The sequence below is a fragment of the Anarhichas minor genome, unplaced genomic scaffold (genome assembly GCF_050575085.1).
Source record: "Anarhichas minor isolate MPS153535 unplaced genomic scaffold, ASM5057508v1 ptg000003l, whole genome shotgun sequence".
NCBI classification, from domain to species: Eukaryota; Metazoa; Chordata; class Actinopteri; order Perciformes; family Anarhichadidae; genus Anarhichas; species Anarhichas minor.
Genome location: NW_027466449.1, coordinates 9080311 through 9105446, shown reverse-complemented (window position 1 = coordinate 9105446; position 25136 = coordinate 9080311). Strand labels below are relative to the sequence as shown.

Below are 25136 nucleotides of genomic sequence, written 5' to 3'. Positions count from 1 at the left end.
GTGCTTTGTTTGTTGGCTCTGTTATGTTCCCACCAGGACTGTGTTAAGGGTATCTGATGCAGAAAAGTTGCGGGCACACTCCACACTCACATCAAAGAGATCAAGGAGCCGAAGAATGGTGCATTGTCATGTACGTAACGGTGCAGGAGGGCGACGGACAAGCAGCAGAAATATGGAAAGTGAGATACAGTTCTGCCAAAAGATACACAGAAAGAGAGAACATTGCATCTTGGGAAGTCAACAAGGTTGGCAGAACAGAGCTTCTGTGGCTTTAGTTCCCAAACAGTAAAAGAGCTCTGAGCGTGCTCCTGCTCTCCGTCTCCTTTCCTTTCGGTCTTCTAGCCACATCTTATTGGAATCAGCGAGGCTTGAACTGCTGCTTTTCTCATCTTTCACTGAGCTCAGAGACTTTCTGAGAACAATAGCTGTATTGTGTCTTGAAAGTCAGCTTGTTGTTCTCCCCTTAGCTCCAGTAACCTCACCTTTTTCCCCCCGTCTTCCCTCCTGCTAATGGGCAGCCCCAGTCCTCTCACGCACATATACTTGCACCCCAATTACTGTACACAGTCCGACAGCGACTTACGTCATCCATACATGTTTGCAGGCCCGGACTGAGGCCCCCCTCACAGTCAAAGTGTCTCTATTTGCTGAGCGGTTGGTGGTGGAAGTTTATGTTGGAAGTCATCTGGTGATGAGGAAACCTGCGTGATGTTTATATTTTCCTTCCTAATGGGGCCCTTAGGTTCACACTGTGTCACCAGACATTTTCACCATCTCTCAAGGACCCCATGCTGCAGTCCCAAGATTTGACTGCTTGATGACCAGCCAGTATCACTGTCACATCCAAACACCGCTGCTTTATTTCCACTTACACTGACTAAAGGCTCCACAAACAAGCCCCAGACTTAGTCTAGAGACATAGGTTAATCCATTTCAGTCTTTATTCTCTCAAAAACATCAATTAAATACTTTATACTTGAATGAATATACCTGTGCTTTGAGCAGCTCTTGATTCCACCACAGTGTACTCATCATTTACACTTCAAAGAGCATTTTTTTTTTAAATGATTATTTCCATAACTGTGTAAATTACACATTTGCTTTTGTACATACAAAAATATGACTGTCATTTTCCTACTGAAAGGTGAGATGTGAAAGAAAAAGATGGGTTTGGGGATGATAACATAACACTGACTGACTAAGCAAACTACATGATGATGCTACTTTTCTGTAAAGCCTGCCTACAGAAAACCCCCCTGAAAGTATTGGTTAGCTGTGTGTCACAATGATGCACATGCGTAGATTGTGGGTATGTATTTGTCCATGTAAATCCTTCCCACGGTGTGGTCTATTGGTCATGTGAGAGCCTCCGTTGTGGATAGAGGACCAGTCCCTGAGCATCTGTGAGACAGGAGAAGGCATTTGGGGGAATCCTCTCCACGTCCAGCAGATTATTTTCCAAGTGGATCGAAGCCAAGGTGGAGCCAGAATTACGAGGGTGACACACTCCCCACTGCCTCACCAGCCTATAACCACAAGATACGTACACTTAAATTTAGAAATACTACATCTAAGGTTTTCCTTCCACAAGTGCTGATTTGTTAGTTTCCCCAAATGCACAAAAAAGTGCAAGCTGTAAAAATGCTTTGGCAACCAGTGTTGGAGCATGCCGTTTGAGGGCGTAACAGTTGATATAGTTGCGAGTGATGGAGAGCGAGCTGTAACCAGCATGTATTTTGGTGGTCTAACAGTTTATACTCTGAATACACTACAGTACATAACGCATTACAAATAAATGTGTCCCGTAGATTTCACGACCTTGCAGTCAACACTGCTCTGCCTTTGGTCCTCTGTAATGCATCTGCCAAGAGTGTGAAGTCAAGCGGACGTTGATAAAATCAAAGAACAGACATACATGTATACATATAAACAGACAGACAGACGGACAGAGACTCCTTTCATTTTAGTTCGATGATGAGGACGTTTGTTGAAATGCTGGCTTTAATAAATGTTTTTTCATAAAACACTGAATGTGCGACGATATCCTTCCTTGCTGCTTTGCCAAGCTACTTAGAGTAATTTCAAAAGGGAAATAGTAGTAGCAGAGCTAATGGTAGTAGGACAGGATTGGGTAACAAGCAAGTAAGCATTTAGCTTATCCCTGCATTTTGAAAATCACATTAAAGTATGCTTCTACCTGATCTGGTTGTTGTCCAGTCTCAACACCTGCAGGTTCTTGAACTGTCGAACGCAGCGAGGGACCTCACCCAGACGGTTGTTGTCCAATAGGAGCTCACCCAGTGAGCGGTACGCTCCAACGAAAGAGACTCGTTCCAATCCCTCATTGCTCAAGGTGTTGTGGGATAGAAGGAGGGACTGTAGGCTGGACCGCATGTGGCGGAACGTGAAGGCGGCGATGTGACTGATGTTGTTGTGTTGGAGGCTCAGTTTATGGAGACGACGGGGCAGATTCATTGGGATAGAGGTGAATTTGTTGTGGGACAGGTCCAAGGCCTCCAGGGACCTGAGAAGACACAGAAGAATCATGACTCTCGGTGACATATCTACAAGAAGACCTCCAAAATAAAAAAATTCTCTTATACATTGATTTTAAACAGCCATGTCAGGCTGTCGGACTGTTGGCCCGTCCATCACTTTGGTCCAGACAGAGGTCTCTCAACAATTATAAGATTGCATTGATGAAATTCATGGTCCCCAGAGGATACATCGTACTACAACTTTTTCCTCGAGCACCAACGGCAGGTCAAAGTTTGCACTCATCCTGTGAAATACCTCAACATTTACAAGATGGATTGTAAATGTGGTGATCCCCCAGCTTTTCCTCTAGTGCCAACATGAGGTTGACATTTGTGGTTTTGTGTGAGATGTCTCAACAACTGTTGGATGGATTGCTATGACGTTTGATACACACATGCATGTGCCCCTCAGGAATACTTTATGTATTGTTTATGACAAAATATTTGCAAAACTTGTAACATTTTAACCAGCCTCAGCTGTGCTTTGTGTTCAGAGCTAGGAAACAATGTTGACACGCTAAAGTAAGCTGGTGATCATGTTGAACATTACACCTGCTTGACATCAGCATGTTGGCATGTTTTACAGAGCTCTAGATTCAATATAATAATGGATGCCCACTTCCACTCTATTTCCAAGGCGTTTAACTGCAGACCTGATGTTTTAAAGTTACTGGGCTCCCGCATAGTGTTGTTGGGGAGGCAGGGAGTTAGGAGTGCAGAGTGGGAGGCAAGGCAGTGGGGAAATCATGGGAGCAGCTGGGGGGGGAAATAATAGGTCCTGAGGTGGTGCAATGTAAGAGAGTCTGGCAGTCTGCGGGGGAATTTGTGGCTGAGCGGCAGATAAGGGCTATGAAAATGTTTGGTTTGCGGGAAAGAGAATGGACGGCCATAGACGGAGGACCAAGTTTCAGGGGTCTGAGGTGAAGGTGCCTTACGGGGGTTCGGTGTTTTTGTTTTAAGATCCAACACAGCTGTTGTGAGTTTACAGCACAGCTCACCGCAGCAGAGGAACCTCATTTCCTGTCCATTCATTTCCATCCATAGACCACACTAAACAGCCAATGGGCGCAGAACACCCCAAGGTGGGAAGCCAATCACCGCACAGTAAAGTAAAATCGGGACCAATGAGGAGAAAGAGAGTGAAGGGTTATGGATGGAGGAGACGCTTGGGCTGGCATCTGTCTGACTGATATTCGGTGCCTCAGCATTTCTGCTCCTCGTAAAGGTGACTTACAGTAAGACCTCTGCATTAACTCGGCCCCCCTTGAACTCTACAACTCCCAGGTTACATTAATCACTGGTGTTTTTGTGGGGTTTCTATTTCCATGAGATAGATGGTGTGTGTCAATGAGAAGGGGTTAAAATCCCTAAATCAATCAAAAGCAACTTCTGAACATTTGTCAGTATCCCAGTACAGTTCACGGTTAGCATGAGGCCTTCCTGGCTCAGTTGAGTCAAACAAAGGCCACTGTAGGCTTCAGGAAATCTGAGATATAGGTTACATGCAGTTATAGATTTCTGTGAAAATTCGGTTTCTACTTGAAATTTTTTTAATCAGATCTCAGTTGCAGTTCAGACCAGTTGTGTGCTGATTTGTATTCTTGCCAGGAAGCTCAGCAGCAGTCCACCGCTGCTTAGAGCTCCACCTGGTATTAATGAGCAGAGGAACACACAGTCCTCTCCTCTCAGAGTCCTCCCCCCCTCGACACTCCCAATAACTGGCACACGCACACATCAACACACACACACATATTAAACATGATGTGAAGAAGAAACACTAATGCGCACACACACACATGCTCACAGACACAGAGATGTGCCAAGAACATGTATAAACAAACACAAACATATGCATTTGAAAACACTGTACATACAGTGCATTCAATCAAATAGGCACAACACATGCACTCCTTTTCCGAGATTAATTAATTACTAAAAGATTTAAAGAGAGGTAATGTGTGTGTCCATCTTTTTGTGCAAAGCATGGCCAGGAGTAATCAAGCTGATGGTCTGCTCATCCTCAGGGTGCTGGGTTCTAATGGGAATCAGCACACAGAGGGGTTTCTCTGTAGATACAGAAGCACAAGTACATTTCATACATATACACACAGTGCCATCGAGGCTGAGCCTATACCTTGCCAGCATTGCACAAGTTGGCTTATGCACTTTGGCAACCTAGCCAGGATAGGTAAGGTAGCCCGGCAGAGCGGCTGTGCCGGGCAGGCTAGATAGAACGAGACTGAGATGATGGATGGATGATAACGAAGATGTCTTCAGCTACATCAAGTCATTAGTATTTTAAGGCATTTGTCACATCTGTTGGGTACAGACTTAATGAAAACCAAAGATCACTTAAATCAAACTCCGAAGTTTTCACTTCGGTGTGATGCTTTGGTAGGTGGGTGTTTTTGTGTGGTGGTATGTGCATGTCTGCTGCTTGCTTTCCCATTTATATAAGCTTATTACAAAACCAATTTGTGCTGGTCCGAAGATAAAAGAGCTTTCATTTCCAGTCCTCAGGCTCATAACATAACACGACACACACATCTTTTGGTGTGGCGATCAGTGAACCTGTGCGTACATGCAGTCGGTCTGAGCCCGCAGCGATGATACATTTACGCAGATGTCGTCTCCAACGACAGCCTCTCTGTCAAAGTGACACAACGAGAAAAAAATCAAATGGACAAAGATTCCATCAGTCAAAGCTGCAACGTTTCAACAACAATTCTGTTCTGTGTCACTTATTAATAAAACATGACAATGTCATTTCACTAGATCATTTCTAAGCTGATGACACATTTACAAGTCTGTTATGTTTTCGATGTAGAACACGTGTAGTATTACGTAGTTTCAGCTTTATTTGATGGCATGAATTCAAAACTGCAATTGAAAACATATAACTCATGAAATATATATATTTTTGAATGTGATTATGCAGCTTTAATCAGTGGAAGTAATGTGAACATGCTCTGGTTGTGTTGGATTCAGGCCTGGTAGCTTGCAGCGGTGATGGCTGGTAAGTTTTTATCGAGTGGAGGAAGAGCGGATATGGAGGCATTTAAGCGCGCGTGTGTGTGTGTGTGTGTGTGTGTGTGTGTGTGTGTGTGTGTGTGTGTGTGTGTGTGTGTGTGTGTGTGTGTGTGTGTGTGTGCTTTTTTATCTGTGTGTCTAAGGATGAAAGCTGATTGGGCCCCTGAGGAGAGGCATTTTAAAGTATTGCCAGCAAAATATACTTCAAGTTTTAAAAGTGGAAGTACTTAATATGCAGAAAATGTCAGCCATGATATTATATTTTTTATTATCTAATTTTAAAAAAGGAACATTTCTTTTAACATACTACACTTTAAACCCTAATCCTAGGGCTGTGGTTAAAGTATAGTATGTATAAACATCATTCAATAGTCAAAACAAAATAACTAGTAACGCTAAAGTGGAATAAAAAGTACAATAATTTAATAAATTAAAAAGTATAAAGTACCATAATGGTAACACTTAAGTTAAGTTCAAGAACCTAAAAGCTGTATTGAGGAACATTACTGAAGTACAATTAATTACACCACTTAAGCATGTGCGTATGTTTACAGGATGGTCACACGTTGGCAGCAAATGTAAACACACCCAGAGGAACACAAACTAATCTGGGATAAGTTTACAGAGTACAAATAAATGGGATCTGGGACACAAACCCAGAAAGTACAAACTGCCCTCCCCAGCTCCCTGTAACCCTCACTGGTGCCTCTAATCACTGAAGCCCAGCAGGAGGCAGCAATAACACGGACTCCATGACATGGAACAGAGGCGCTCCACTAACCAGAACCAGCACACTGCAGTTTACTTTATCATTAAGCAATTGACTTTTCACTCTGCATCAGTCCCTCTCTGTATATTTTTCCACACACCTCTGCAGAGGTACATGGTGAATACATTTCTCCACAAGTACCTCAGTGTGGATTTAATTATTAAAGGTCTGCAGAATAAAATAGATTCCAACCACAGGGAGGAGTCTTGTTTCATGGTTAATAACCTCTGCCCTTTAAGGTCTCAGCTCCTGCTGTGGTAGCGGAGTTCAGTCTCAAGCTGAATTTGTTTCCACTCTCTTGTCTATGCCATGCTGAAGAAAGCTTTTAAGATGGAGGACCAGCTAATAAGCCCGCAGTGCCAATGGGAAGACCACTGCTGTCGCCACTAATGAGGTCAAGTGTCAGGTGTCAAATAGATTCTAGTCAGAAGTCAAGCGAGGACTCAGAGTGCTGCCTAGCTCCATTTTAACTTCACTCAAAACTCCTTCTCTCTTCACATTATCTCTCTGTCCCTCTTTGGACAAGATTTTGTGTTTTACAGTTTCCATTTTTGATTAAAACGTCTCGTAATTTCTTCAGTCAAAATTTCCCCTGAATTTATTTTCCCAATTTCAGATTTCTACGTAGACTTTCACATAATCATCCATTCATACAGTGAAACCCCAAGTTGAATTGCCCTTTCCCGTCTTTCTTCAAGAATTTTTTTCCATCAGTTTTCCCTGAAACTCCCACTGTGGTTCACAAGGATCCAAGGGAGCAAAGAAAACAACGCCACTGGAATTCACTATATTTAAACAACAGGCACGCGCACACACACACACACCACCACCATAGACACACATTCAGACATACGTACACAAACAGACACATACAGGCACGCAGTTGCCCTCAAGCTGTCCCTCACAAGCCTGCTCATCTAAGTACACAAGGTCAGCTGTCATAACTTCTGTGATATGTGTGGTATGTGTGTGTGTGTGGGGGGGGGGGAGACAGAAAGAAAGAAAGAAAGAAAGATAAAAAGCTGATCATTCTAAACGTCAGCCAAAGACTGAAAAAAGTACAGATTTTAAACACATTGTTAATCACAAAGTACAGATTTTTCACACATTTGTGTGTGAAATGATAATAAAAGTGTTCAGAATTTCAAACAATACCAGTCTACCCTCTTGTGGCTGATGGAGGAACTTCAGATCATTGTTTTTTAAATCAGTAGCTATGGATGGATGGATGGACGGATGATAGATAGATAGATAGATAGATAGATGGATGGATGGATGGATGGATGGATGGATGGATGGATGGATGGATGGATGGATGGATGGACAGATGGATGGACGGACGGATGGATGGATGGATGGATGGATGGATGGATGGATGGATGGACAGATGGATGGACGGATGGATGGATGGATGGATGGACGGATGGATGGACGGACGGATGGATGGATGGATGGATGGACGGATGGATGGATGGATGGATGGATGGACAGATGGATGGACGGATGGATGGATGGATGGACGGATGGATGGATGGATGGATGGATGGATGGATGGATGGATGGATGGATGGACAGATGGATGGACGGATGGATGGATGGATGGATGGACGGATGGATGGACGGATGGATGGATGGACAGATGGATGGACGGATGGATGGATGGATGGACGGACGGATGGATGGATGGATGGATGGATGGATGGATGGATGGACAGATGGATGGACGGATGGATGGATGGATGGATGGACGGATGGATGGACGGATGGATGGATGGATGGATGGATGGATGGACGGATGGATGGATGGATGGATGGATGGACGGATGGATGGATGGATAGATGGACGTACTTGAGATGATTCCAGGCGTGGGTAGTGATGCCTTGCTCATGCAGCAGGTTGTGACTCAGTTCCAGCACTCTCAAATGGACATAGCCCCTCACTGCCTCCTCTGTCACCTCTTCAATCAGATTTCCATTCATCTCCAGCTCCTACGCAAAAAGAAAGACAGAAAGACAGGGACAAAAATGATTGTCTTCATGTCAGTGTCTGGCTCTCTGATAGACCCTGAGTACTATTCTGAATCCCAGCTGCCTCCTTTGGCTGAACCTAACACTTTAAGGAGAAGGATTTTGCCCACAAGATTCAGTAAAGTGATATCAGTGCACCTGAAGAGAGGGGGGGAGGCCCAGGGGGAGGGAACGGAAGCGGTTGTTGTCCAACTGGAGGCCCAGAAGTCTCTCTAGCGGTCTGAAGGATAGAGGTGACACACTGCCCTCATGGAGAGTGTTCTCCTTAAGCTCCAGATTCAACAGGTTCATCAAACCTAGAGGGGAATACTAAATTACATTATTTTCCATACCAGACGTTTCTCTTCCGTGTACACAGACACAACTCCTACCTTTGAAGCTGTGAGGGCTGAGTGCACTGAGCTTGTTGTTGCTAATCTTGAGCTCCTCCAGAGATGGCGGCAGTGCTGGGATGCTGGTAAACTGGTTGCCGTCTAGGTTCAGCTTCTTCAGAAAGGTCAAGTTCTGCATGACACGAAGCAAAGAGAGGGGTGAAACTTCATAATCCATCATTTTCCATCCCAACTTGCCGGGAAGGTCACAATCACAGAAATACACCAAATCTATGCATCTCTTCCATGTCATCTATCATGTTGTATTTTTACCAAAGCCACGCTGCAGTGGCTCTTCAGTTAGAGCCATTGTGGTTGATCTGTGTCAACTAAAAGCAGTGGACTGAATCTTTCGCAGGATTCTTCAAGCCAGTTCATCAGTCCTCTGTCATTACTGTGGATGTGAGCAAAAAATGAAAAAAAAACTTTTACTTTTATTTTCCACGTCATTTTGCTGCAGCTGTTTTCCAACAGGCCTGTCCAGCCAATCGTGGGAGACTATACTGGTGGTGGAGCGTAATGATTGGTCAGAGTGTGGCGGGCTGCCTCGGTGTGGTCAGGATCTGAGTTTGGCCTGTGGTCATTTAGAGGTTAGACCAGAGGTTATTCTTAGAAAGGATTAGTTAATGCAATTTTGAATGCTCTTTTATTACTGTAATGATACAGGATACAGCCTGCTTTTTATTTTAATTAGATGCAAAGTGTGTTATAAAAGCCATTCACATTCAGCAGGCTGCATATTCTTCACAAGAAGGAGCTTTTTTGAGTCAGACCAAATCTACACAGGCTTACCTACGCCACCCATAGGAAAGGAGAATAATAGTATCTGCAGTTTAAACCTGCAGGTGAAGACATGTCAGTGTTGCCTGCTTTTTGCTATATATCTTTGTTGAGGATTGATATTTAACACTTAAAGGTGCATAGTACCAGATTGGGAGTATTTTTGATTGCCTCTCAACACAGTGACGGCTCGTAGCTAATGGTGCAAACCGCGAGCAAACTATGTCAAAAGTGCTCACAGAGTTAATAGTGTTTACTTGAGGGGGAATCGGAGGATGGGTGCTTGGATTCTACGATGTGTTGGAGACAGTGTTATCAACTGTAACCGCCATATGAGAGCAGTGCAGAGTGGCGGCCCTGAACTAACCGGTGGGGCAGGCCCACATGCACAAACATGCAGTAAAAGCATGTGCGGCCTGGCATGGCTGTCAACAAAGCAAGGAGAAGGTCAGATAAGAACACGAGCAGAGGGAGAGTGACTTCATTCTCTGCTCAGGTAGACGTTACTACACCGGATCTTTACATAGTAAATAGTTGTCTGCTGCTATATTACTGGTCTGAAGACCGTGTTTTATATTATCTGTTCCTAAAAATAGAATTGCAAATCAGCTCATAGCTCTTAATCATAATATATTAGCTACAAGAGGTTTTGAACAAATGTATAATTTTTTTTATCTATCTTGGCATAACAAAGCTTTTTCAGACACTTGACCATCAGACAAGAGAGCAAGTGTTAACTGATTTTATTAACACTTAAGTTTAAAGCTTCCTCTGGGCTTTGCCTCTCCTTCTTTGGTTTTTCTCTTTTGGACAAATACATTTATTCCAAACAGAAAAGACAACAGTTGTAACACTCCCTTGCCCGTTGGTAGAGCTGGCTGGACTTGTACTTCTGGTCTGGAGTTGGTTTGCGACTGCTGGCACTGCAGAAGCTCTGCAGTTTGATTTCATTGGATGAGTCTGGTTTTGGGTTGCATCACATCAATGTGACACTGTGTGCCCTTTTGCATTTGTATCATACGTACACTATGTAACACGTACCTTCAATTGAACCCGAACATAGTAGTGAGATGTCCATTCAAGCACAATTAAACATGCAGAGTACAACTGTATGGGTGTGATGTACTTGCAGAAGAGGCTATCAGACTGGACTGTTGAGACCGACAGTGAAGGAGAGAGGTGTTACTCACCGACAGGGGGTGTTGGCTGAACGACTCATCATCCAGTTTGTTTTTGCTCAGGTCCAGTATGTCCAGGTTCGGCACACCAGAGAAAACGTGTGGACTGACGATTCTGATGTTGTTCTCTTTGAAAATAAATCACATGGTATGTTATATACTGTATATATACGTACACATATATGTAGAAGAAGCATATAATATGGCTTGTACAGCCATTTCACATGAGCGTCAAAATCACTTGACTCACAGGTCACGTAATGTTGACGTATCTGTGCTGGAACTTTTGTTTTGATACAAACAATATAATCAGTCAATGTACTTTGTTATTTTAGTTTTCAGTTTAATGGTTCACCATCTTAACCTATACTGTTCTTGCCAAATACTATGTACTAAGTGGTTATAATTGTTAAAAGAAGAAGAATTCATGGCTAGTGGCATCAAAGTTGGAATTAGAACTACTGGAAAACTTAATGAATAAGCTGATTTAATAATAAGTTCAATTGTAATCAATATCACTGCTATATTACTTTTTATAGAGTTCACTCAAATTTGTACCATCCCCCCAACATGGCTTATTTCATGTGATGCATCCGCCACCACCACAACACACGCACACACACGCACACGCACACACACACACACACACACACACACACACACCTGCCATGTCCAGATTTGTGGCTAGCGGGTTGTGGATGATTGGCAGGAGAGTCATGCCGACGCCCCTGCAGCTGATTTCTCTGTCAGCAGTCTGACACTCGCTGAGAGGAGACTCTGTAGTGCTGGAGTGAGTTTCTGTTTGATTGCTGGGAGCCTCAGTTGCCTCTTCTTCTTCCTCTTCCTCTTCCACTACTTCTACTTCTTCTTCTTCTTCCTCCTCCTCCTCCTCTTCCTCTTCCTGACACAAAAGATTAAATGATATGACAAACAATTGCTTCATGAATGATTCAATTAACTGAAGTAAAAACAACAAAAATCAAACCTCTTCCTCCTCCTCCTCGTCATCATCATCGTCATCATCGTCATCGTCGTCGTCGTCGTCATCGTCATCTTCTTCTTCCCCCTCCTCCTCTTGTGCTTTCCCTTCATCCATAAGCCGTTGCTTATCAGCATGAAGCTCCTTAAGTGCAGCAATAAGAGCGCTGGTTTCCTCCTCTCCTTTTACACGCTTTCTCCAGCCCGTCAGGGGTTGCCCAAGTCCTGCCTGCAATAAGCAGCCGGAAGTCACTGACGCGTTTCAACAAAGGAACAAATCAACGCATGTGGATGCCCCATTTTTATTTATTCATAAATATGTATTTCTGTGTCCACATGGTAGAATAAGTGCCATACTATTCTATACGCAGTGGCCTCCACAGTAGCTGCGTGTTTCCTTTTCCCCCAAGCACCTCTTCTTCTTCTACCAGCCTCCAGCTTTCTGAACTCAACTCCTTGATGCTCCCGCTCCTTCTCTGCCTCCATTTGGAGACGCTCATCCTCAGTCTCTTCTTCACCATTCACAAAGCCGAGCAGAAAAAGACAATTAATAGACATAAAGAAATCAAAATAATAACTGAGCTTTTCACTCAGCATTGTATGCTTAGTTATGTAAAAGTATTTCAGTTATGAAAGCATTTATTAGCCAAGATCATGCAGACAGAAACAGGCAGCATTTGAAAGGTTAGAACTCTCATCTTACCAGAAGGGAGGGCTACACTTGAAGCATATGTATCCAACAAGGTCACTCCTGTATCAATTCCTGGTGGATGAACTGCTGCTGTTTCTAAGTCAGGTGTCTCAAAAGAGGTTTCCAAGTATGCATCCATGTCATGCACAGAGTTACGGCCTTGTCCTGATAAAGCTGTGCCACAGAGGCAAATGAACGTGATCCATGTCCTTGGCATCTGCATTGTTAAAAGTTGTATCAGTTAAAGCTGTTTCACTTGGAGAGAGAAGTCCAAAACGTTTAGGTCTTCAGGGCTGAAGCGAGGATGAAGCAAATCCACAGAGAGTTCAGATGGTAATGCCAAAGGGAAGAAACTCAGTGAGTAACGGTTGACCTGAGAGTTTACACGAGAGGATACATCACTGTAAAGACTTGTAGCAAAAGCTGTGGAGCACCTTCTCTGTTGTGAGTCAGCCAAAAGCAATACTAAACCATAGTGCACATGCGCCCAACGAGTGAATGCTGAAATGAGAGGAAGAAGGGAAGGAATATCTAGGAGGCGGAGAGGTCAAAAAATAAACTCACGTTGTTAATAAAGGCTTGTTCATCGCACCATAAAATACACAGACCCGCCCTGCTCCTCCTTGTCTGCTAACATTTGGTGGAAGGCATAAAATAGAAACTTCAACACAATAAGTTTCATACGACTGTGATAGATTCTAGTCAGACATTATGACACATGAATTTGTGATCCTGTCACGTCTGTGTTTTTCTCCTGACTGAATCAGACTGACCTTCGGCCTTTCCCAAACAAGAAACAGGGTTGGTAGAAAGTTCAGGTCGGAGTCAAACGCTAGCATCTATGTATGAAAATAAACACGTCCATCTTTACCTACACACAATACTGTCTGTACGCACACACGCTGGGATGCTCACACATGTAGTCTGGAGTTTGTACATCCCCACACACTCACAGCTGAGCCAAGCAGGTGCCACTGGCTGAGTGTTGAGCCAAACTGGGATTTTCGCTGTGGGGTGAAACCTGCTGACAAACCCACTTTATTTGCTCAGTAACTAACCACACATACTCAGACTAAATCTGTCAACATGTGTGTGCATGTTATCATGTCCTCGACAACAGCCTCTGTGATTAACACGGCCTGAAATATGAACATCTCTGATCATATCGGTTAACTCAATTTTATGTATTAATTCTGGTCGGTTTAGTTTTTCTGCACTTGAAGCTCAGCTGATGAGGCAGAGACGACGGAAGAATCCAGACTTTATTCCAAATGGCACATTGGACAACTAACGGTAAACCGTGAAACACTGAGGTCCTGACGTGCTCTTCCAAGGTAAATAGTTACGTGTCCAAAAACTATTAATTTAAACCTTGACAGGAACATGCAGTAATCCACTGACCACACATTCAACCCCTTCCTTAACCTCAGTCTGACAACACCCTGGGTTAACAATTTCCACTGCAGAGAATGGTGCAGAGGCCTATGATTCATGAAACGTAAACACTTAAGCTTGTACTTCGGGTCCAGTGACTGGTTTGAGACACTAGAGAGTTTTACTATCTCTACTGTGACCGGCTGTCCATTCTTCGCCAACTTTACTACCTTGTTTTCTTACTCAGAATAAAAGGTGTCCGACAGTCTGAACACTGCCAGCTCTACAACATGTATGACGGGTATCTGTAAAAGCCACATGTCGCAAACACTCAACCGTAAAACCAGACCAGGAGTCTGAACCCACGCTAGCAGCTTTGTGAGATTGCACTTTGGTACAATGGTGCTTACAGCTAAACGCCTAAGTCAGCATGCTAAAGTTTTGCAGGTATGTTTACCATGCTCGCCATAGTAGTTTGCAGTGTTGGCATGCAAACACTTGTTAGACATCAGTAAAAGATGAGGCTGAAGGGAATGGGTGTGTTTTGAAACTAGTATTTTGGTCATATTGAACAGCATGATGGGAACATTTCTCTTAAAACCACAGAGACAGACCAAAAATGTCAATCACACGGTGGAGCTAGCAGAAAAGTCTGGGGATCAAAGTTATTAGAAACCTTGTGTGGGAACCATGAATAGCTGTACAAAATTTGATGCCAATTCATCGAGGAGATGTTGACACAGATGGGTGAAAACTACAACATGCTAGTAGCGCTAGATCAGAAGTCAGAGGATCGCTTACATCATTAGGTGTCATTCTTTGGGCACCATGAATATCTGTGCAAAACTGCATTGTGATCCATCCACTAGCTATGGTATTTTAGTCTTTACCAAAGAGGCACTGACATTGCCACTAATAGAAACGCACTGCTAGCAAAAGCAGGGGAAAAAAAACTAAAAACAAAAGACTTTGAGTTAAATCTTTTTAATTCAGCACAACACAGATACAACGGGATGACACAAGTGCCCTGGAACACCAGGAACTTTGTGTGATGCCCATGTGGTCAAACTGATCATAGCCAACTGGTTTAAGCATCAAAAGACTACAAAACGGATCTAGTCACTAAGATTTATGACAAACGGTAACAGTGTTTTGTTGAAGAAAAAGGGAGGCAAGAATGCCAGACAAGTGAGCGGACATGAGGTATGGTTGTAAAGAAAGGATTGGAACGCAAAACAGAAGTAGTGGCCTGACCGTTTACAATGGATCAGAACCGGGTCTGCTGCTTGTATGGTTTTTAAAATCTGTCAACATACCACATTTATAGTATTCAGTGATGTTTTGTCTGAGCTACTTGAACACATAAGATGATACAAGAAAGGAATGTTGCAGAGGAACCCGTCGGGAGAAGAGGGTACTCGATGCTAGGCTTTGACAATCCTATTCCCATCCCTCACAATCTGTGGTAGCGATAACAATACCGGGTGAGCACACTGCACAGACGTTAACAGGTCTTCACGAGAACAGGCCAGTTAGCTGCGAGTTGGGTAGAAAGTTTGTTGTAATGGAGCAGAGCGGCAAGCGAGAGGTACTGTGCCGTCCTTAGTTTGCAAAGGTCTGACGCACGGCGTTGGCAATGTGCTTGGCGCTGATGCCAAAGAGGTCGAGCATCTCTTGGGGCTTTCCGCTGTGGGGAACGCCGGTCACTGCCAGCCGGGTCACAACGATGCCAGGCTCTTGGCCCACTGCTGACAGCACTGCTTCACCAAGACCACCTGGACAGAGGAGACAGACCATCAGCTCAAACCACCAAGTGATGACATGATAATGCCCTCTTAATAGACCCTGGTAGATCGAGAAAAATCTCTACATAAAAACCACCGCCCCTAAGTAACTCTGCTCATTGGTAAATGACTAGAGAAGCCTGCAACAGCACAAAAACAGAACACAACCTACCCTCCTTGTAGTGGTCCTCCACAGTGATGATCTGTCCCTTTGTGGCTCTGGCACTGGCCAGAATGGTAGCGGCGTCCAAGGGCTTGATGGTGAATGGGTCAATTACGCGGATGTTCTTCCCTATAGGTATTCATTAGATTGTTACTTTGGGAAATGTTTATTAGACCATACTAGCTAACCTAGAGACTGATAACTTGTATCCCCTGAATTACCAAACATGAGACGTGGATGAATGTTATGAATAGTCAGCTTCAATACCTACATATATCCACTAGAGGGCAATGCAAGCTTACCTTCACTGGCCAGCACATCAGCAGCAGCGAGGGCCTCGTGCAGAGTAATACCAGCTCCAATCACAGTCACACAATCACTGGCAGACTGGCGCACAACCTGGTAAAGTAGACATTTATTCATATACATTCATTTTTCTGGTGTTTCTTCAGATCTTTTGTTGCTACTTGGTGCACAAGTGAGTAAAAATCATTGTATTGATCATTACCTTAGCTGTGCCCACTTCAAACTTCTCATCTGGAGAGTAGAGGACTGCAGTTTCTGGTCTACTGGTACGGATGAAACAGATACCCTGAGGATATAGAGCGATGAGTTACCACATGAGAACTCCCGTCACTGTGAAGACTGGATTACTGGACAAACTCTACCACAAGGTGGCCTAACAACCTTGGTGTTGGCTGACAGCTCAACGGCTCTCTCTGTGGACACTGCATCACTGGGGTAAAACACAGTACATGTTGGAATGGCACGGAACATGGCCAAGTCCTCGAGGGCCATCTGGGAAGGACCATCCTCACCTGAAAGCAGAATAAGATCAGTCGGGGGGCCGGGTACACTCACCCCCATAAAAAATAAAATAAATAAAGCTAGTGACGCTTTAGCAGAAGGCTTACCGATGGAGACTCCGCAGTGGGACCCCACCAGGTTGACATTGGACTGGGAGATGGCTCCCATACGGATCTGGTCATAGGCTCTAGAGAAAAAGGCGGCAAACGTGCTGGCGAATGCAACCGTGCGGTCTCGGGTGGCACAGCCAATGGCCACGCTTACCTGCAGCAGTAAGTAGAGATTGGTATTAAGGGTTAGTCTTAATGACAGCGTATGAGATAAGGCATGGAGAGAGTAGTAGGAGCCTTGGATTTTAATGTTAGAGAATATAAATAGTAACAGATTAGACCTAGTCGGAGCAGATTATGGCCGTGAAGAGTTAAATGGGAGCTAAATGTATCCCCCTTTCATAAGTTGGAGGTAAAGAGTGAAATATTGTGTACCATGTTCTGCTCAGCGATGAAGCACTCAATGTAGCGGTCAGGGAAGGCCTTCCTGAACGTATCTGAGAAGGTGGAGTTTTTGGTGTCTCCATCGAGGGCCACCACTCTCTGGCTTGCTTGGCCCAGCTTGACCAGTGCAGTGCCGTATGCACGCCGTGTTGCCATCTGACAGGACAGGAAGGAATGGGTGACTACGGATTAACAAGGTAATTAACACAACAAAACAATCTACACTTTCAATGACTGTTAAAATGAGCTTTGCATACATTACTACACAGGATTCAAGCGTCCCTAAAAATGTAATCAATTACATTAGGCGGCGTTCAATAGGAGCACAAGTAAAAAGGTACCTTGTCTCCCTTTTTGTATGCTGGGGGTGAAGGCAGGGAGATGGTGCTGAGGTCTGCGGGTGGCGTGTCGTCTTTGGGCAGCTCAGGGCACAGGGTCTTGTTGGGGACCTGGATCAGAGCCTGCAGGTCTTTCAGGACGTTCTCCACCCTGTCCTTGGGGATGGGCTTTCCATGCCAGTTATCAAGATCTTCAATATCTACAGCAAAGAGATAAACGAGTCGGAATCAAATTCAGAGAATCAAATATCTCAGTAAATAAAACAGTCACCACATGAACTCCACACTTACTTTTGAGTCCTTTGCCCTTTAACGTCTTGGCTACAATGCAAGTGGGTTTGTCCTTCACCTGCTGAGCCTGCCAGAAAGCTTTGCACAGCTCCTCCACGTCGTGTCCATCCACAACGTAAGTGTTCCACCTGCAAAAACATCAGTTGCATGCAGACACATTACAGCAAATATTAACCCAAAACACAGTCTGTACTGACTTCTGAACCAACACGTTAAGCATTACGCTCATCGCCTGGAAGAAGGGAGCAGAGAGAGAAAGACAAGAGGCCACAGGAGGGGAGACATGTGGAACACCAATGTGTGAGAGTTGGACAAGTAAAATTTCAACCCACGGAAGCTTTTGAAGAATATCAGAAGGTCCCGATTATATACAAATATATGACATTAAAGGTTATGTTTATGTTAATGAGTATTTGGCACTGACCCAAAGGCTTCACAGCGCTTGCGGTAAGTCTCCATGTTGTGCTTCAGGGGCGCAGCTTCACTTTGACCGAGCCGATTGACATCCATGATGGCCACCAAGTTGTCCAGCTTGTAGTAGGAGGCAAAGGCCATGGCCTCCCACACTGAGCCCTCTGAACACTCTCCATCTCCCATTATGCAGTACACACGGTATCTACAACACAATGAGGAAAGGAGAAACAGGAAATGATGATCTCCAAACAATGAAGCACATAATACTACATGATTAAAGTCTGTCACGAATATAAACAAACAGAACTTCAGTGGAAGCAGCAATTCATAATATCTTTCTACTTTTAGATTATCGAGTTATTATTGTTCTTAGAATCACCAACAGCTACTCTCCCAAAGAGCTAAATAAATCGTTGCTACTTTTAATATTACTCAGTTGCAGCAGTGCAAGACCTTTTGACCTCACTGCAGGCACCATTCAGGGCGTGATTTAACACAATTACATCTTCACTACTACAGGTTCATCCATTAAATGGATTACAGTGTTTCAGGCATCAGTTTAAAAGAAAGCAGTTACCCGACTGCAAGTCACGGTATTGCACTGTTGTTAAGAACGGCTCTTTGTTAACCAAATCCCTTGTTGACTCAAATGATTTAACAGGAACTACCCTCAACATGTATGACATTTCAAGAATGATAGAAACAGTCTCATTGGAGTATGGAGAGCCCATGTCCTTAAGTAATCTAATTCTAACGTGTTGTCCTATAAACAGGATTCAGACTAATGCTGAAGAAAACAAAAAGCAGGCTTAATATAAGCCTTGGAACCTCTTAATGAATATACATATTTTTGTATACATGCTCACCCTGATTTGTCAAAATGTTTGCCAGTGTATGCCATCCCACAGGCAGCCCCGAGACCCTGTCCCAGAGATCCAGTAGCCACATCAACAAAGGCCAGTTTCTGATGAATAGAAGAGAGGGAAAACTAAATGTTATACAATATATAGACAGCCTGACTTGAACACGACAGTGTGTTCTCCAAGGAGACATGAACACCAGAAAAGGGACCGCAGGATTTTGAACTTACTGGTGTGGGGTGCCCCTCCAGGTCAGAGTCAACCTTGCGCAGGTTGAGCAGGTCGGACTCCTTCACGAAACCCGCCTCTGCCCATGCAGCATACAGGACAGGTGCAGCATGACCCTAGAGACAGCGGGGGAAAATTCTTTAATGACAGTGTTGATGCCACATCACAGGTGAGCTGGCCGACTGAAGGACATTCTCCCTCGAAAGAAATGCAAGCAAACCTTTGAGAGCACAAAGCGGTCGTTGCACTGGTTGCGAGGGTCCTCTGCTTTGTAGCGCATGGTATTGAAGAAGAGCACAGACATGAGCTCCGCTGCACTGCAGCATGATGTGGGGTGACTGGAGGGAAAAATGGAGACACATCTGTGAGCACATGGCACAAGAAAAACTCCAGTATCTCAACAAGAAAACAAAATCCACACACACCGTGCACATACATGCATGTGCATGTCATGTTTCCACACTTCAACGCACTTATAAAAATAAATAAAACACAAGTTAACTTGTGAAACAGTTAGTTGCGGCATAGTGGTCAAAGTATTGCAGTATTCATGTTTGGAAAAAAAAAAAAAAACAGGTTACTCAACAGTATCTCTGCTTCCCTATGTGGGTTAATTTATAAATGGCATCATTTCAACCATGCTGGAACACAGTTATCTTATTCAAACAAACACCACGGTCACTGTTACATTTCATAAGAAAAGAACCCAGTGCTCCGTTTACCCCTTGTCCTTTTGATGAGCGATAACCTGTTGGGAAATAAACTGAATGAAATCAGATGCTCGAGTGTAATGTCCCATGTAGGTCAAATAATGAGAAACAATGCGTGTTGAGTTTTGGGTGTCAAAACTCAAAAACATCCTTTGTTAAAAGGGAGACAACACAGTAAGGACATCGAGGATCTAATCCATTCATTTCCTTGTCAGTAGGCATAAGGAAGTAACAAACAGGTTTACCAACAAACATTTCCTTTTCAAAAGGTTGCAGTTGCGCAAGTAAAAATCACAATGCTGGATATCTTGCAATGTGAATACAATGAAACCGTGGACTGGAAACCATGATTACACATCAATTGCATTTAATTAAGATTAAACGCACAAATCTTTTTAATTGTGGGTGTGTAGACGGATCTATGGAGAGAGTAGTAGGACAACACAGGGCTGCAAGAATAATCTCGAGATGACACAAACTATAAAAACCACACGCCGTCAACAAGGAAGCCATTTAAACTATTCCCGCTTGGACTCTGGTTCAACCTAGAGTGAATGTGAAGAGGAAGACTTCAGGAAGTCCGACATTTAGGATGAAGCAATACTACAGGTGCCCTTTTGATAGCCACTTTTTTTTTTAAATCATACTTGACACCAATTTCCTGCAAACAATTGCAACTGGTGTGCATTCCTGCATTTCGCAATTTAGCATGGATCTGCAACTTTAAATTAGAGCTTCAAACTGACCACGAGATTCCCCGTTCCGCATGGTCATGTGGTTTCTTGTTAGCTAGAAGAAGCAGCGCGGTGCTAATGACAAAGTTTAAATCTAGCAACTGCTTTACTAGAATGCATGGTTTCTCGGACACATTGCACCGACTGTAACGTCGACAAAGGCGCACAAATTGTTAGCTTATGCTAATCTTAGCATAGACTATGCACTATGGACAAATATACCTGACAAAGTAGCTTGTTAAAACGTTTATGGAACAGTTCACTTAGCTAATCACTTGCTAGCCGTCTACTGTGGCTGAGTTTCCACCGCGTGAAGCACGTGCCAACGGGCCCCGCAGGTAAAAACGTGCTTCAGATAACGTCACTATCACATTACTATTATAAAGTATTGTATATTTTCTTCGTACGTAGCGGTGTGCTTTTTTAAACTCCCTCCAGCGTTACTTTGCATAGCTTACCCGGAGTTAGAGGCGCATGTCGCCTTGATGGAGTTGATCCGGAGCTTATTGGCGATGTCTTTCAGCCCTTGCAGAGTTTTCTCATCGGGTTTGTGGTAGCTAGTCATGGTTCCTGGATTCTTTTTTTTTTTTTTTTTTTTGAAAACCGCGTCCGCTTGAGTAGTTCAGTTACTTCAATTACACCGCTGCGTCCCGGGGTCGTAGGTTCAAAGCTGCACACCGCCGCTGGTAAACTGTCCGACGCAAAGCACAACCGAGGAGGAAGAAGCGTCGAGAGGAGGGGGGACTTATGTCTCCTCCACGGCCACGCCCACCTCAGCCAATCATTGGAGGAACCGTCGTGGTACCAGTTGCGCAGGACCTTGTTCCCTGTGCAACTTTCACAAATCATTTCCACACGTTAACGATATAGATCTGTGGTGACTTCGTTTGTATCATTTAATTTGCAGCCACTGCTTTGAAGACTTAAAAAAGGGGGCAATATTTGTATTGAGATGGCTTCCTGGTCGTTTGTATGATGTGAGAAATGGAAATATAAATGATAACTTAAGAATAAAACTAATCATCAGAAATAATTGTTTTATTTGAGACAGTGTGCATGTGCTTGGAGATCAGTATAGTTCAGAATACATATGGGGATTTTTCAAATACATGCATGTCGCTGTTCCTTTAAAGCTAAAGCTGGCCGGCTGCCCAACACGGAAATGGTGGATTTTGCCCTCTCATCCTTACTCAGGGAAACACAGGACAGCAACTCAAGATCAAATACTCCCTCATTTCTTATTCCTTGGTTACTGACACATTATCTGCATTTGTAGACGTCAATGGAGGCGACAGAAAAAAATATTATTTAATTTTTTTTATTGTTCGAAAAATAGATAGGCTGTAGTAGTGTAAGAACATGACACAATCAAACCGTGTATATACACATTCTATAGATACAAAGTGCATCAGACAGATGCCCTATCAAGATGTAGCCTAATCTACTTTTCACAATCAGTCACCACACCAAGCCTGTGTTTTCAAGGAAGTCAAACACTTCCTCAGTTTGGCCATCATTGCACATCTTATTGCTCAAATTCCTCTTCGTTAAGTACCTGAAAGGACATGCATGCCATTAAAACAACCAGCAAAAGAGCAGTTTATGTCCGAGCATGCCATAAAGAGAAATAAGATGTTTATCAGCTTTACCATGCTTTTAACCCGGGCCTCAGTCCTCTCCTCGGGGTCGACAAGATCTTTGTCAAGTCGCTCCAGCTGTGGCAGGAGAATCAGTAGACTCAGCCTGTAGTCTGTCATTTCCACCAGAGGATTTTCAGAAAGGACCAAAGCTCGCAGAGTTTTTGACACAAGCGCAAGGCCTTGCACAGCGTTCTCATCTAAGATTGCATTGCCTCTAAAAGACAGAGACAGAAGCAAGTGGGATATATAATCTGGGATATATCATTTTATTTGGGGTGTTACTGAATTGATGAAAGGCTCTGATCGGTCAACTGTGTACCTGACATTGAGGTATTGGAGACACTTCATGTTGGGGCTGAGGCCGTCCAGAGTATCTAGCTTGTTGTCTCGAAGGTGAAGGGTGGTGAGGCGCTCTAACTTCTCTAAACCCTCCAAATGCTGGATAACATTTTGGGCCTGAACGAAGAGCAAGGACACTTACAGGCAATCTGTTCCCTGGGTCATTACATGGGTATTAAGGCTGGTGGTCAGTGATCAACCTCATCCCGTGTGCTAGTGCTATTAATCAAATAATAGTGCTTTTATTACCAGATATAATTCCCGCAGGTTGGGAAGGTTGATGCCATCAGTGGTATCCAATTGGTTTCCCCTCAGCTCCAGAGTTACCAGGTTGGCAAAACAGCCACTCTGAAGACCATTCACTCTCTGAATACCGTTACCTGCCAGAGACGTTGCTAAATGTCATGTCAAGGGCTTTCCAAACATATGTTAGGCACAACATATGTGATTAATTGCTGATAAGAATTTGTTATATCCTATATATAGACTGAATGACAACACATGGCATTATATCAAATCTGATCAAATAGATAACTCCTGTGATGTTATCATTTCTCTAATTTCAATTCATAGTGATAGTTAACTCTTCATTTGACAGACTTCACTTTAGGAAATTCAGAATTAGCTTAATGCATCATCAGTCATTCACGTAGTGAACTCGAACACCACTTATCCTGACATAAAACCAACAGCTCAACCTGTAAGATTGAGGCTCTCCAAGGCAGGCCCGACCAGGCCGTCCAGGTCTGCTAGCCGGTTCCTTGCAATACTCAGCCATTGCAAGTAGGTCAACTGAGCGAAAGGTTGCCCTTCGAAGCACTCCACTGCATTATTGTCAACCTACAGAGGAAGAAATCAAGATTGGAGTGTCTGATACACAGCCCCAGAGACGTCCTTTTTTCTAAATAAAGAAAGAAGAGAGGTCCTTGCCTTCAGCCAGAGCAGCTGGGTGAGCGATGCCAGGGGAGAAAGATCAAGAAGGTGGTTGTTGGATACGTCCACAAAACGTAGGTGAGTGTAACTGCTGATTGCAGCAATGTCATTCAGTCCGCTGAGTGGTACAATGATGTCGAAGGGAAAGTCGGTACAAAGAGATTGTTACAATTAATGGCCGATGGCAGCCACTTTGGCTTTGAATGTATTTTTGCCATCTTACTTGTCTTTTAGGTCCACTTTGACAAATGCATGTCCAAGTCCATTTCCTGTTCGGCACAGCAACGAGAGCCCCCGAACTATGGTTTCTTGGGTCAAATGGCAAACCTGTACCTATTAGAAGGGAAGACGTCACAGGATTATGCCGTCAAAATTGGTGGTGGTGCTAATTCACAGAGGAGTAGATGTACAACAGGACCCCATCAGCTCAGACACAAGCCCCTCTACACGATGGAGCTTCAAAACCACCTATGTAACGCTTTAGCCATTAATTGGGTCTCCCTTGTAGAAGTTTCTGTGAAGTATACTTACAAATACTGCAGTAACACTTTTGTATTAGAGGTACAAATAATATACTTCAGCAATGCTTAACTAATAAATGACCAATGATGATTTAATGCAGGCTGTATAATAAATTCCTGTTGCTCTCATCGACATATGATTACGTCACTATGACTTTATATGATTTGTTCACACTTAGATCACCAATTAAGGGATGCTAATTACTAGATATGCTACAAAATTAGCTGGATTCCAGACACAAAAGTTCAGACTCATGCATTTGCTCAGGGGGCAAAATGGGTTTCTTTTATAACCTGGAGAGGGTGGAGCATGAGTTATTTTTTTTCAATGTTTTTGTCAATTATTGTGCAACTTTGAAATACTTAATTGATGAAGTGTGAATAATTGCCTAGTCATAGTGACTTGATCACTTTAATCGTGGTGTAATGGCCAAAGCTAAGCATCAGTAGATTATATGATTTGTACCCTTATCATAAAGCGTTAATGCTAACTCGTTGTCTACGTTACAAGTGATCTCTCGGGTTAACTAGTTGTACCTTCTCGTCCTCTTCGGCTCCTTGTTGGTGCGCTTCTTCCTCTCCCTCTACATCCGACAAGACTGCATCCTCATCCACCTCAGACATCCTGCTCAATTTAGTTTGTTTTCATAAAAAATAAAAAATAAAAAGTAGCGGGTGCAGAGCAGCAGACCTGCTGTTAATTGACAAGCTGTTAACTAACGTAAGTCGAACTGCACCAAGTTTACTGTCGCTAACGTCTAGTTAACGTCTGGTAAACTAGTCTACTTTATGCGACTGTTGCGTTCTTCTTTGTAACTTTACCATCATGAAGATACCGAAATATAACAACCAATGTTTACTGAAAGTGACCTGGAGAAGGACCAGTAAACGCTAAAACAAAATGTAGTTCATGTCTGACAACGAATCGCTTTGTTTGTCGTTTCCAGGGAAACTTAACAGCCGCAACAGGAGCACAGGTGTTATAAACGCATTTGATGTGAAAACGCATTCAGGAGTCGACCAACGTGCTGTGCAACAACTGTACAAGATGTATGCAGGTCAAGATGTTGCACTATATTCCTCTTTCTTTAACCGCCGATTTGTAAAAACACGGCTTTAGAAATTTAAAATGTCGAAATATTAG

General features: G+C 43.5%; 3 protein-coding genes across 4 annotated transcripts; all 3 read right to left on the bottom strand.

Annotated features, from left to right (window-relative positions):
* Window positions 1–1345: 1345 nt before the first annotated feature.
* Window positions 1346–12192, bottom strand: LOC142960539 (extracellular matrix protein 2). Its single transcript, XM_076102418.1, has 9 exons — window positions 12085–12192; window positions 11679–11900; window positions 11357–11594; window positions 10706–10821; window positions 8736–8868; window positions 8503–8660; window positions 8186–8325; window positions 2198–2524; window positions 1346–1526 (listed from the first exon to the last, which is right to left on the bottom strand). Exons 1-9 carry the CDS (start codon window positions 12190–12192, stop codon window positions 1349–1351), a joined length of 1620 nt encoding a protein of 539 aa, XP_075958533.1. The 3' UTR covers window positions 1346–1348.
* Window positions 12193–14704: 2512 nt separating this feature from the next.
* tktb (transketolase b) lies at window positions 14705–21271 on the bottom strand. Its single transcript, XM_076096781.1, has 14 exons — window positions 21018–21271; window positions 19336–19453; window positions 19118–19231; window positions 18894–18991; window positions 18038–18229; window positions 17614–17741; window positions 17326–17522; window positions 16976–17140; window positions 16598–16754; window positions 16371–16501; window positions 16192–16275; window positions 15986–16082; window positions 15693–15812; window positions 14705–15511 (listed from the first exon to the last, which is right to left on the bottom strand). Exons 1-14 carry the CDS (start codon window positions 21122–21124, stop codon window positions 15339–15341), a joined length of 1881 nt encoding a protein of 626 aa, XP_075952896.1. The 5' UTR covers window positions 21125–21271; the 3' UTR covers window positions 14705–15338.
* A 590-nt stretch (window positions 21272–21861) lies between these two features.
* lrrc23 (leucine rich repeat containing 23) lies at window positions 21862–25068 on the bottom strand. 2 transcript variants are annotated; one of them, XM_076096801.1, is made up of 8 exons: window positions 24530–25068; window positions 23695–23804; window positions 23469–23589; window positions 23237–23378; window positions 22788–22918; window positions 22519–22655; window positions 22209–22413; window positions 21862–22114 (listed from the first exon to the last, which is right to left on the bottom strand). In XM_076096801.1, exons 1-8 carry the CDS (start codon window positions 24614–24616, stop codon window positions 22085–22087), a joined length of 963 nt encoding a protein of 320 aa, XP_075952916.1. In that variant the 5' UTR covers window positions 24617–25068; the 3' UTR covers window positions 21862–22084. The 2 variants fall into 2 exon arrangements, with proteins under 2 accessions (XP_075952916.1, XP_075952909.1); XM_076096794.1 differs by having other exon boundaries at window positions 21862–22413.
* Window positions 25069–25136: the final 68 nt, after the last annotated feature.